This window comes from Sabethes cyaneus, chromosome 3, assembly GCF_943734655.1.
Source record: "Sabethes cyaneus chromosome 3, idSabCyanKW18_F2, whole genome shotgun sequence".
Lineage (NCBI taxonomy): Eukaryota > Metazoa > Arthropoda > Insecta > Diptera > Culicidae > Sabethes > Sabethes cyaneus.
The window spans coordinates 89,597,947-89,612,041 of NC_071355.1; the positions used below are offsets into that span (position 1 = coordinate 89,597,947).

The 14,095-nt window shown below is 38.9% G+C and overlaps 1 protein-coding gene across 1 annotated transcript; it reads left to right on the forward strand.

Annotated features, from left to right (window-relative positions):
• The first annotated feature begins 4,359 nt into the window (after positions 1-4,359).
• On the forward strand, positions 4,360-6,645 carry LOC128742996 (uncharacterized). The gene is made up of 3 exons (XM_053839497.1): positions 4,360-4,622; positions 4,680-5,576; positions 5,633-6,645. The coding sequence occupies exons 1-3, from the start codon at positions 4,438-4,440 to the stop codon at positions 5,883-5,885; spliced, it is 1,335 nt and encodes a 444-aa protein (XP_053695472.1). The 5' UTR covers positions 4,360-4,437; the 3' UTR covers positions 5,886-6,645.
• The last annotated feature ends 7,450 nt before the right edge of the window (positions 6,646-14,095 follow it).

The following is a 14,095-nucleotide window of genomic DNA, read 5'->3' on the forward strand; positions in this document are numbered from 1 at the left end:
TTCGCTCACACTATGCGCCCAATGTTCCAATATTATGCCTTGTCGCACAGAGCGATTCGGCAACACACCTCTACAGCTCATATGCACACAGCGTACGAGCGAAAGCGGAGTGGGAGCGAACAACAGCACTCGGTGAAAATCGCCCAGTGAGTGACAAACAGCACTTGGTGCTGCCCTTTGCCACACTCCGTGCGGAATTGCGCAAAAAATTGTTTTGTATTTACAAATTTTCTGCCCTTTTAAAAGTGAAAATACACGCTGCACTGAACAACTAATATGGTCTATGTTAAGTTAGTACGGATCAGGCACCGCAACAGTAAAAATGTTTTTTTTGACGTAGGACTACGTCTTTGTTTACTATACTGGGACTGGGTAGCACTTTGTGAAAACGGAAATAGAAGTGTAACGTTTGAATGAAAGATTTCAAATGCTAATAACTACTAAACTACTGAACGAAACTGAACAATTTATATGTCGTTGGATAGATAAAATGACCAGCATTTTTTTGGGTGAGTAAGAGCAATTTTAAGGGGGCGTAAGAGGGGGGGGCTGCTATACAAATGAATCACAAATTTCCTCAAAACTCGAGAACTAATCAGGCAAATGGAACCAAATTTGGCATGTGGGGGTTTCAGAAGGCAGGATTAATTTTTTACGATGTACTGAGACCTCTTCTCCTTCTAAGAGGGGGGGGGGGTTCCCGTACAAATAATATTCAAATTTCCTCATAACTCGAGAACAATTCGAGCAAAAAACCAAAATTGGCTTGTGAGGGTTTTTGGAGGTAAGATGTTTTCCTATGGTGTACTGAGACAAGTGGCGACTCGTCCGCATGTTCAACCTGTTCATAGGACAGGCAAACAAAATTCAGCCCGACCAAATTTTGTTTGCACCGACGCATGTGCAATGCAATACGAATTTAGTTTAGTTACGAAGCTGATGAGCAAACAGTTCAACACGACATTTGAACGTTTCTTTCGAGATCTCAATGCACAAGCATACCAACGCATTATTCCTCTGGTATTGATTCTTGATACTGAATTAGTACCAGGAACAATGTGTTGGTACGAAGGAGATAAAAAGAGAATGTGACACAGCTTTTACTCGAAAGCGCGGGCGCTTTATTATCTCGTTCATCTTCAGCATTGAACAACTTACTACCACATATCCCTATGGCACGCGCTTTGATTCCATATTTTATTTAGTTAGGAAGCTAATGAACAAAACGTTCAACACGACGTTTAAACGTTACTTTAGAGATTAGCACCAGGAATAATGTGTTGGTACGAAGGGGATTTGAAAATAGAGCGCGGTTGTCGATTTGGCATGCATTATTCGCAAAATTTTCTCATTAACTCGTTCATTTTTAGCATTGAACAACTTACGCATATTGCTTGTGGTGCGTGTGTTGTGCGCGCATCGCAGTAAGGTGGTAATTCTTGAATTTCGTTCAATAGGTAAATTGAACCAAAAGTTTTCGGTTCGTAATTAAAATTCAGAGACCAGTTTGCTGGTAAAGTAAACCGTCATATTCCGTTGCTATTTAAATAAATAGGGATATTCACGTAGCGCTTGCTATGTTGCGAATACGGAGTATTGCATACTTATGCTGCCGCTACTCGCATAACAGTTCCATCTCCATAGAAACTGGAACTGCAATGCGAATTGCGGCAGTATATACACGAAATACACCGTTTACGCAACATGGCAAGCGCTACGGTGAAAACCCCTAATGTTTGTTTCATGATTAAAATATAGAAATGCGATAATAAAAAAAGTTGCGTATTAATTTGTATTTTTCGCTGGTTGAACAGGTAAGCTAAACCCCCACGAGTCGCCACTGATCTGAGACTCCTTCTTCTTTTAAGAAGGGGGGTCCATACAAATGAAATGCAAATTTCCTCATAACTCTAGAACTAAACTAGCAAATGAAACCAAATTTGGCATATGGGGGTTTTAGAAGGCATGAATTTTTTCTATGGCATAATGAGACCCATCCGTCTTTTAACAGGGGGTGGGGTTCTATGATGGATTAGAAGCTTTGCTTTCTTAAAGAGGGGAGATCCCATACAAATGAAATACAAATGTCTTTATAACTCGAGAACTAATCAGAACTATGCAAATGGCACCAAATTTGGCGTGTGGGGTTTTTTGGAGGCAAGAATTTATTTATTTTATGATGCTTTGAGACCCCTCACCCCTGTGGTTGGGGGATAATTCATTACCGTTTCAACCTTTATGATGCACACAAGTGATTTTTAAACGAAATTGCTATGTCTCAAAGGTTGCAGGCATTGTATTTTTAACCCCCCGTCCACGTATTATCAAAGCCACCATTGCATTAAATGAAGAATTGAATCTGAATATTTCGCTCTTCTCTTTTGAACATTCACTTAAACAATGGTACTCACAGATTCTTATAAACATACATATGCCAAAAACGCAGTTTACATTAGTCTTTGATCTGATGATCTGATATAGTCCTACGTCACCCTTTCGTACAACCCTTAGGGCTGTATACCTTGAAGTTTTTTAATCACACCACTTCAACTGACCCAGCGCAGGGTGTACAATCCAGCCGCGCAGAGTGCGGCTCTTGGTGTGGTAAAGCACGCAGCAAATTTATCACTCTGCGTTTGCGGCTGCCTTTTCTTGGTGCGCGTAAAACACGAAAGAGCGTGTTTAGCAAAAGAGACACTGAAGGGAATTTGTGGGCGAACACACACCGCATGGCGAGTGTTGTGTTGTTTAAGAATGTGTGTCTTTTGGTCTGCGCTGCGGTTTATGCCACCTCTGATCGTGGACACTCTTTAGTTCTCGAGCTACGCAGAAAGTTGTGTTTCATTTGTATAGGAGTTCCCTCTCCTAAAGCGGGGAGAGGTTTCAATTCACCATAGAAAACATTCTTGTCTCCAGAAACACCCACATATCAAATTTTGTTCCATTTGCTTGATTAGTTCTCGAGTTATGCAGAAATTTGAGTTTTATTTGTATGGAAGCCCCTCTCTTAGTAGGGGAAGATGTTTCTAACCATCATAGGCACCTTCCCTGGCCCCAAAAACCCCTATATGCAAAGTTTCACGCTGATTGGTTCAGTAGTTTTCGATTCTATAAGGAACATTCGGGCAAACAGACAGAAATCCATTTTTATAGATATAGAGTTGTATGGGAGCCCCCCTCTTAGTGGAGGGAGGGATCTCTAACCAACATAAGAACCTTCCCTGGCACCAAAAACCCCAACATGCAAATTTTCACTCCGATCGGTTCAGTAGTTTTCGATTCTACAAGGAACAGAAGGCAGACAGAAATCCATTTTTATAAGCATAGATTTGTATGGGAGCCCCCCCCCCTCTTAGCGGGGGGATAGGTCTTTTGACATCGAGAGAACCTTCCCTGGCCCCAAAAACTCCTACATGCAAATTTTCTCGCCGATCGGTTCAGTAGTTTTCGATTCTATAAGGAACATAGGGGCAGACAGACAGAAATCAGACAGAAGACAGTATCGAAAATTACTACAATGCGTAGTAGAGTCTGATCAAAATCGATAATCAGTGTGAATGTTTTATGTCAGTAAATATTAGTCCGTGCACTGGATAATTCTTAATTCCTATTCCACCAACGTAAAATATATGTTTAATTCCGTTAACAATCTAGCATTTAATTTGCGATAATATGCTAGCACACAATAACCATTCGATATCAGAATCAAGCCTAATAAACCATTCAAAATACATATCGTTAACGTGGAAGTTATTATAAAATTGCGGGCCCATACTTAAATTATTACAACACTTAATTGAAAATATTTTATTACACCACTTCTAATTAAACAAATCAACAACATAATTCGAAACACGAGTTCCGCTTGCTATAATAAAAGGAGCAAGTATAGTACTTTTTATCTGTTCGGATTGTTATAATCCATATTGTTCGTCAAATTTAGTTTGCCAGCTGTTTGGAAACAATTCATCTTTTAAATAACCGATAAGGCTTTTTGTTTATCAACATTATTCTTAACGCAACAGCAAACAAAACAAACACAAATGATGTCTGCGGTAGCTTTCGGTCTTCTACCATTTTCAACAAAGATAGTATGCGCAAACGGAACCAAGACATTACAATCAGGTCACAGCTCGTTAAACGCCCATTATCTTTTGGTTGAATTCTTCGGTTAGTTCGAAGTTTAGATCAAGTTAGAAAGTTATGAATAAAGATGTTGAGATTTGTGATTCTAAGCATTTCCTCACCCACTCACTCACTCACTTACTCACGCACTCATTCATCCAAACCAGACATCGGAAAGCTCGTCACCTCGCAGACACTGATAAGATTAAATGTTACTGCTGTTTAAATATTGAAACTTTCAAGTCATGCTAAGCTCTCTTTTAGCTAGTTCTCTAATTTTGTATCCTCCCGAAAACAGTCGCATAAGCTAGCATGATGGAAGACGATCGTAAGCGGAATTTTCTACGAACGGCGCTGCTGGAAGAGGTGCTTGCCAAAAATGCGGATCTTAAAAATTCGAAAGTAGTGAAGTGTACCTTGACAGCACCGGAATCTTTGGATGGTTTTATGGCCACCATCTATAGCTTGGATGTAATCGCACGAGCAAGCGATGCTGAGTAAGCACAATTTATTATAGAAATTATCACTGATTTGATCATAACAATTTACTTCAGGTCATTGCATAAATTGAAGCTACTGGTGAAGGTGATGAAAGGGGATGAGTCGTTTCGCCGTCACTCGCTGGGACTTATTTTGTTTCCAAATGAAATCAACGTTTATGGAAACATAATACCGGCTTTTCGTGAACTAATTCTAAACAGTAAAGCTGCTATTGATACGGACACTTGGTGCCCGAGAGTTTTCTTTGCGGAACAGGGCAACTTCGCTAGTTACAGTGATCAGTTTGAAACGATTCTGGTGATGCAGAACGTTCAAGAGCTGGGCTATTCATCCGGGCCGCGACTGGATCTAGATGAAGCTCACCTTACGCTGATGGCGCGAAATATTGCACAGTTCCATGCATGCAGTTATGCAATGAGGATTCTCAATGCTGATCGGCTTAAACAACTGGTTGACACTATCATTCCACTGAATTTTATTAAAGATGGAGAAGTGTGCTTTAAAAGTTACGACATTGTTTTTAAATACACCCAGGCTAGATTATACGATTATTTGGATTCCAACCCGAATGTTTTCACAAACGACGAAGCCCGGGCGGACATTGCGAGACTACGGAGCAAATATCGAGGCGAACCGTCAAAACTAATGCAACGATGTATACAGCAAAATGATGTCTATTCAGTGATCCTTCATGGGGACTTTAATCGTAACAATGTACTTTTTAAGTACGACGGACTTACACCTGTGGATGTTGTTATGATTGACTTTCAGGAAAATCGATTTGGATCTCCTGCGGTAGATCTTTCCTTTTTCATGTACATGAACATTAACGACGAATCGAGAGAGAAGCTGTGGGATAAAATACTTCGAGTCTATTACGATGAATTATTTACGTGTATTGTGGAAATTACAGGTTTGCCTGCCGATGACGATCGTTTGAAACAGTACAGGTACGTATAAAAAGGATAAAATGTCGCATTCAATTTACTCTTTACCCACTTTTTAGCTATGAAAAGATTATGCAACATCTCTCGAACTATTTCGTCTACGGTGCTATGATTGCGGTGAAATTTCTTCCAACAATGATGGCAACTCCCGAAGAATTGGCGCAGATTGTGCACTACTTTCACAACGATCTCTATTCGGATCAGTTCGGAAAAATCCTAATGCAAGCCGGTGGAGAAAGCGCTAGCCGACGGATAACTAATGTTATGATGCACTGCTCTAGAAAGGGATATTTGAAATTTCTTACAGAGTAGCTATGGAAACGATGCTATTGTTACCTTCGAAACGCATTGGATGAGTTAGCATAAATTTAATCCTTTATCTGATTATTCTCTAAATTCACGCATTACGAAATAAAATTCACATTATGATTTTTAGGTTAATCTTAGACACCTTACTATTTCTTTTTGGCACTCCATTTTTTAGTTACATTCATACTTGACAGTAATACAAACGAAACTATGTAAATAATTGCAAACAACTAAATGATGCAAAGCAGTAAATTTAACGCACAAAACCTATTTCCGGATAAAACAGATGATAATTCTTTCTCGCCTTGTAAATTGCAGCGTCACCAAGCAGGCACGAATATTCCGTTAACTCTGTTTTCCTGTAAGACATCAGTTTGGAATAAATTCTTCCAGTATATGGATATAATCGGACAAAGGAAAGGGATGGTCGCTCACTTTTCAATAGCTGTTCACTTTCAGGACATCAAATTGTACTAGGTTCAATGTTTAAATGATAGAATCTGTTGAAGAGCGCTGGTGTTTTTACACTTTAACAAAATTAGTTCTATTCGGGAAAAATACCACTATTACTGGATGGCGGTCATGCTATATATACTTTCGGACATGTAACGAGTTCGATTATTTCAGTAACAAACGGATTAGATGTGTAGTTCGATTAAGAATCGATGCAATTTGCTCCTGAAGAAAATCGCAGATATTTTTCAACAAAACTTCCGGCTCTTCCTGAGTTTACTGAGATTTCACACTCTACTGTAACCCTTCAATCTCGTTAAACTTGGATATAATTTTGTTTTCCATTTTCCATTGCTTTTTATTTAATTGTGCTGGGCTCATTAGGCAATCCGCGTAAAATTGCGAAAGCGGTACATGGTCCTTTTGTGCCTTTAATGTTAAGGTGAGAAGAGGTTCAAAGGCATTGCAAAATTTAGGGACGAAATTCCATTGCCAAGTAAAATCAATTTCTAGGCGTTCGGTTAATGAGGCAATCATAGAATTAAGCTAGTTTTGGGAACCTATGAGACAATTTAAAGTAATAGATTTAATAACAGAAATTCTTGAAAAGCTTGAGTTAATTTATATTAGCTAAATTAGTTAATTTAAAATTTAGATAATGCGGTGAAAATTGTGAATTTCGAGTGTGATATTTATTGTTCACGCATCGGGAATATCTGCTACGCTTTTAGATAGTTTATTCATTTATTTATTTATTTGTTACAAATCAATAGACCCAGATGGTCCCAATGTTGCCTAAGAATTCTTTAAAAGTTTACCTTAAATTAGGAATACCTACTATAATCACGGTCATTATTCTTCAGTATTGAAAAAAATAAAGTTTTCTCCAATTCTTTCAGGTATCTCAGCAGAATATAGGGTAAGCTTCTTATTTCTGTGGATATATGAGCTGAAACAGAAAGTAATAAACATACCATACATATCACTTGAAAAATGTTTTGCTGCATTTTATAATTAACGCCTTAAAATCGACGTTTTCAACAATTAACGGTCCATTACATGATCAGCAATGCAAAATATATTGCCTTTAGTGGACCCTCTCCATAAAAAAACATACTAGAATTCCTATTATGGAACCGCTCGTTATCCTTTTGTAAACCACAAGGATTCATTTAAGGAACGGAATAACGGACATGCTAACTTTTTTAAAAAATGTTTAAAATATAGAGATTTACAATATTATTTGATATTTTGTATGTTTAATCGGAATTTACTCGTATTGTAAGTGCCTTCGGTTGGATGTTTAGTGTTACCAGTTCAAAATAAATCATGTAAGAAGACCACTCAAGCAGTAAAGGGTACACTAATGGTTAATTTACCCTACCATAAAGAGTAAATTAACCATTAGTGAATCATTAAGTACTTGAGTTGGCTTCTTCCATCAATTATTTTGAACTAATAACGCTAAACACCCAACAGATGGAACTTACAATATTAGTAACTTTCGATTAAGCCCAAAAATGTCAATTTATGCTGCAAATCTTTAAATTTTACTTATTTTTCAAAAAATATTGGAATGTTGGAATGTCCGTTTTCCTTTTATGAACCCTTGTAATTCACAATAGGATACCGAGTGAGTCCATTATAGTAATTCCCAGCAACCAGCATCCGCCAGCAGCGGTGTGGGGATGGGAAAACTATCATAAACTACTCATAGTTATCAGTAAGCAATATCATCACTAAGTATCAGTAAGGCTTCGTTGTTATTGATGTTTACTGATACAGTTTCGTCGTCGCGTTAGAAAAATCAGTTTGATTAATCTTAAAGTCGATAGTTGCGTATGGTGAATGAGGATGACACAATACGTCTTCGTCGTCAGCAGCTACCGAGACTATAGATTACAGAGGCGACAAGGCGCCCAAAAACCGCAAAATTTTGAATCAAAGCGGAGAGTACCATTATAAGCAGAGGTCTATTATATTATAGGTCTATTTATAATGGTACTGTCCGTGTCCGCCTTGATTCAAAATTTAGCAGTTTTTGAGTGCCTTGTCGCCTCTGTCTATAGTCTCTTTATCAGCAGCGTAGAGCCAGGATGACTCATGCTGTTTGAAGCAGTAGCTCCACTCAATTCGATCTTTGGCCACTCGTCGCCAATTTTCCAGTAACGGCGGTGCTATTGAAGAGAACTGTTTTCGCTCACAGTCGTCCGGCATACGTCGTACCCGGCCTACCGCAGCCTACCGACTTTCGCCAGATGTATGATGGGAATCTCTCCACAATTTGTATTTGTATTTGAGCGTCGGTAGATGTAACACCTTTATAACTAACACAAGCTGGAACAGCGTGGCTCTTTCTCCTGCTGTTCACAAAGTTCCAAAACGATCTCGGGTTATATTTTAGGCGAGTTTGAATTTCTGCGATGAAGACTTGATAGGACTCCCTATGTGCCCCTATGTGCGAATGGCAAAGTAGACCCATTTTCCCTCATGAATGCACCGCTGGATCTCCTTACTGGTGTTGTCCGCGCCGACCAGCAATCTCAAATACACGAACTCCTCTACCACTTCTAGTTCGTAGCTGTCAACGAATACCATCTATGGGAGGCACGCGTTTGTTTCCTTTGAGCCTCTTCCTTTAATATATTTAGTCTTCGTTGCATTTATTTATAAGCCAATCCTCCAAGACTCTGCCTTCAGTCTGGCGTAGATGACCTCCTCCGTCGTAGGTTCCTGGCTATGATATCAAAGTCATCTGCAAAGCTTAGGAGTTGGCTCCCCTAATGAAAATCATTATCATCGCTCTCAATTTGATGCTCGCTAGTTGGATTATAGCTTCAAGAGCGAAGTTGAACAGCATGCTAGATAAGCCATTACCTTGTCTCAACCCTCGCCGCGTGTCAAAGCGACCTGAGTGTGTTCCCCAGGACGCGTGAAATACATCACTTTTTCCAATGTAGCTCTGATCAGTCGCATCAGTTTATCCGGAAACCCGGTTTCGTCCATTATCTGCCATAGCTGGTCCCGATCGACTATATCGTATGCTGCTTTGAAATCAATAAAGATATGATGAGCTGGCACGTTGTACTTTGGACATTTCTGCAAGATCTGTTGGATGGTAAAAATCCCGTCCGTAGATACGGTAACCCCCATGAAGCCCTACGACAGGATAGGATACGATAGGATCTTCCTACAATGAATAACGCAGTTATAATGGCAAAGTTTCCGATTTTTTTGCTTCAATCCCATCATGACTAAAATTACTGACATTTACAGATTGTTATCGGTTACGTATTGGAAATTACTGATAGTTATCAGTAACGGTTTTCAATGATAGTTCCTATCGCTACACCGGTGACAGTTAGTGCACTGAACTACTTGCTTTTAATTGCATCGTCGTTTATACATTCGTGATAAATAGGATTTTTGTTTCTACGTTCAAATGGATAACCTTTGTGCACACGTTCAATCGGACGGAAAATAAGCTTTTCTGACTAGATTCGGTTGGACAGGAAGTTAGCTATGAGTTATGATAGGATAGAATAGGATAGGATAGGATAGGATAGGATAGGATAGGATAGGATAGGATAAGATAGGATAGGATAGGATAGGATAGGATAGGATAGGATAGGATAGGATAGGATGGGATAGGATAGGATAGGATAGGATAGGATAGGATAGGATAGGATAGGATAGGATAGGATAGGATAGGATAGGATAGGATAGGATAGGATAGGATAGGATAGGATAGGATAGGATAGGATAGGATAGGATAGGATAGGATAGGATAGGATAGGATAGGATAGGATAGGATAGGATAGGATAGGATAGGATAGGATAGGATAGGATAGGATAGGATAGGATAGGATAGGATAGGATAGGATAGGATAGGATAGGATAGGATAGGATAGGATAGGATAGGATAGGATAGGATAGGATAGGATAGGATAGGATAGGATAGGATAGGATAGGATAGGATAGGATAGGATAGAATAGGATAGGATAGGATAAGATAAAATAGGATAGAATAGGATAGGATAGGATAGGATAGGATAGGATAGGATAGGATAGGATAGGATAGAATAGGATAGGATAGGATAGGATAGGATAGGATAGGATAGGATAGGATAGGATAGGATAGGATAGGATAGGATAGGACAGGATAGGATAGGATAGGATAGGATAGGATAGGATAAGATAGGATAGGATAGGATAGGATAGGATAGGATAGGATAGGATAGGATAGGATAGGATAGGATAGGATAGGATAGGATAGGATAGGATAGATTTTCATTCAATTTTTCAAAATTTTTTAGTCGTTTTTGTCTCCTTGGTGGGTTTGGCAACATAAGTTCGCGCTGTCATGCTACTAAATCACCTTTTCATACTTCTGCTCGCAATATGGCCGTTTCTCGCTCAATGCTCGTTTCCATTGCGTTAATTGCATTCGATATTAGTATCCAGTGATGGTGTTCTTCGGCTTGTACCGCTTATCTATACCTATAAAAAAGGATTTCTGTCTGTCTGTCTGTCCGTATGTTCCTTATAGAATCGAAAACTACTGAACCAATCGGCGTGAAAATTTGTATGTAGAGGTTTCTGGGGCCAGGAAAGGTTTTAGTGATGGTTAGAGACCCCTCCCCCCAACTAAGAGGGGGGGCTCCCATACAAATGAAACACAAATTACTGCGTAACTCGAGAACTAATCAAGCAAATAGAACAAAATTTGGCATGTGGGTGTTTTCGGTGACAAGAATTTATTCTATAGTAAATTGAGACCCCTCGCCTCTTTACAAGGGGAAATATAACTCCTCTCCCCTTTAAGAGGGGGGGCTTCCATACAAATTTCCTCATAACTCGAGAACTAACCGAGCAAATGGAACCAAATTTGGCATGTAGGTGTTTTTGGAGGCAACATTTTTTTCTATGATGAATTAGGACCTCTCCCCACTTTAGGAAGGGGAGGGGGCTCTCATACAAATGAAATACAAATTTCCTCATAACTTGAGAACTAATCAAGCAAATAGAACCAAATTTGGCATGTGGAGGTTTTTGGAGGCAAACATATTTTCTATGGTGAATTTGGACCCCTCCCCACTTTAAGAGGCGGGGCTTCTACACAAATGAAATACAAATTTCCTCATAATTCGAGAACTAATCAAGCAAATGGAACCATATTTGGCATATGGGTGTTTTTGGAGGCAACCATTTTTCCATGATGAGTTAGGACTTCTTACCTTTTTAGGAGGGGGGGCTCCCATACAAACGAAATACAAATTTCCTCATAACTCTAGAACTAATCAACCAAATGGAACCAAATTTAGCATGTGGGTGTTTTTGTAGGCAAGAACATTTTCTATGGTGAATTAGGACCCCTCCCCACTTTAGGAGGGGGGGCTCCTATACAAATGTAAAACAAATTTCCTCATAATTTAAGAACTAAACAAGCAAATGGAACCAAATTAGACATGTAAGTGGCTTTCGAGGCAAGTTTTTTTCTATGGTGAATTGAGACCCCTCTCCTCTTTAGAAAGCGAGTTATGACCCATCTCCCCTTTAAGAGGGTGGGCTTACAAATGAAATGCAAATTTCTTCTTATCTCGAGAACTAATCAAGCAAATGGAACCAAATTTGGCATGTGGGAGTTTTAGATGGCAGAATTTTTTTCTGTGGTGTATTACGAGCCCGTCTCCTTTTAAGAGGGGGGCTCCCATACAAATGAAATAGAAATTTCCTTATAATTTGAGTACTAATCAAGCCAATGGAACCAAATTTAGCACGTAGGAGATTTTTGAGTCTTGAATTTATTTTATTATAGTTAGAGACCTCTCACCCCTGTGGTAGGGGGATATGGACTCTCATACAAATAAAACAGAATTTTTTGCGAAACTCAAAAATTAAACGAACTCGAGAAATTCGAGACTCTTCCATAGAACATTGATCAATAACAAGACCACAGAAACTATCTATACACTCGAGTCTTTTTTTACACGGTTTGTTTTTTTCGATTACTCAAGAATGGTGCAATTTAGGGACCATTTACAAAATACGTGACGAATGTTGGGCCTCTCCCAAACGTATTGAGAAATAAATGAATTATCCCTAAATAGCCCCGTTCTCAATATTCGACAAAACAAACCGTGTAAAAAAAGTACTTGAGTGTAGTAACACTAGATCAGGACGAGACGACCGCGAGTGTTGCCGGCGACCCGCCATCGGACGCGCCGCCCACTGTGTGGTGGCAACTCCCCGCAGAAATCACTAGTGTCTAGGTTTATTTATTTTCCAAGGTCTACTTGGGTGTCCTGGAACGAGCGACAGCGAGTAAGGAGAGGATCGCGAAATGGTACTTTCCACAAAAAAGTTTTCCGTGAAATGGTACATTCCGCTTAAGGTTTTTCACAAAATGATATTCGGCGTAATATTGTACAATCATGGCGAATATTACTATCCACTTTCTGGCTATGCAATGAGGAGACAGGGGAGTTGTTTTCTACTTCACTGTGAGGAAAAATTTCAAATTTGTATTTTAAACTACCCATTCCTGGAAACTAATAAGCATTAACATAAGCTTTAAATCAGCGTATCTGGCATTTTATGCTGCACGTTGTTGTATATTAGCTTTTTGACTGCATAGGTGTTGTAAATTGGTATCCAAAATTGTATTCAAATTCTTCGTGTCGGTAATTAGCTGTAAATTAGCATTGTCAGCACTTTAAGAAGGTTATCAGTAAAGTAGCTGTATATTTTGCCAAAATAGCATTTAAGTAGCATTTAAAGCGACTTAAATGCTTATTGGCCTATATTTGAATAGCGTTGGTGATGCTTATTGGTTACCTGGGATGCTTTCATAGTTACGTAACTGCCAAAATGAATCATCTAAGGTTGAACTCCTTAGAAACTTGCAAAACTCGAGATTGTGACAAAGATCATCCGAGATTCATGATTTATGTACAACACATGTACGACAATACGAAGTTTGTCGGGTCAGCTAGTAGTAAATAATATTAACTTGTGCTCACCAAACACAATGCATAAATTTCGCAGTGTACACTAATGTCTTTTTTACACGGTTTGTTTTATCGATTGTAGCGATTTATCGATTTATTTATCGTTTTATCGATTGGTGAGTACCAACGGTGCGACTTTGGGACCATTTACAAAATACGTAACGAATATCGGGCCGGTCCTAAATGTATTGAGATATACATGAATGGTTTCCCCGTTCTAAAAAATCGAAAAAACAAATCGTGTAAAAAAAGTATTTGAGTATAAATATTTGGCTGAGCCAATGACGCAGTAGTATAAACGGGCAATTCGATTGATTCGAATCACACTCTGGTCGGTGATTTTTCAAAAATGTTCTCGATTAGTAGAGCAGATTAGCAGATCTCAAAATATGCTATATGTGCCAATGAACAATTTTAATCATCTCTTAACTCTAATGATCGCGGTCGAAATGCCTTCGACCGATTTTGTTAGTATTTTTACTGTATGAATGTAGAGTATTGCACGATTGATTTGGGATATGTTTTGTGGGTGTTGTTTATGTGTTATTCGCGTGTGTTTTGCTTGCAATAAAAACAACAACCATTCAAAATTGTATAGTTGATTGTTGGTTCAATTTTAATCTTTAATTAATCTGTTTTCAACTAATAATAACACACCTTTCTGTAAATACCAAAGTTGTATTTGATTTGATTAGAGTTGTGCAACGTGGGCAAGGATTTTCGGATTTGCCAGCGGAAGATCATCATGTA

Coding starts and splice junctions, on each gene's coding strand:
- LOC128742996 (XM_053839497.1), top strand. CDS start 4,438: ATGATGGAAGACGATCGTAAGCGGAATTTTCTACGAACGGCGCTGCTG. Junction 4,623..4,679: donor GCACGAGCAAGCGATGCTGA/GTAAGCACAATT, acceptor AATTTACTTCAG/GTCATTGCATAAATTGAAGC. Junction 5,577..5,632: donor GATCGTTTGAAACAGTACAG/GTACGTATAAAA, acceptor CCCACTTTTTAG/CTATGAAAAGATTATGCAAC.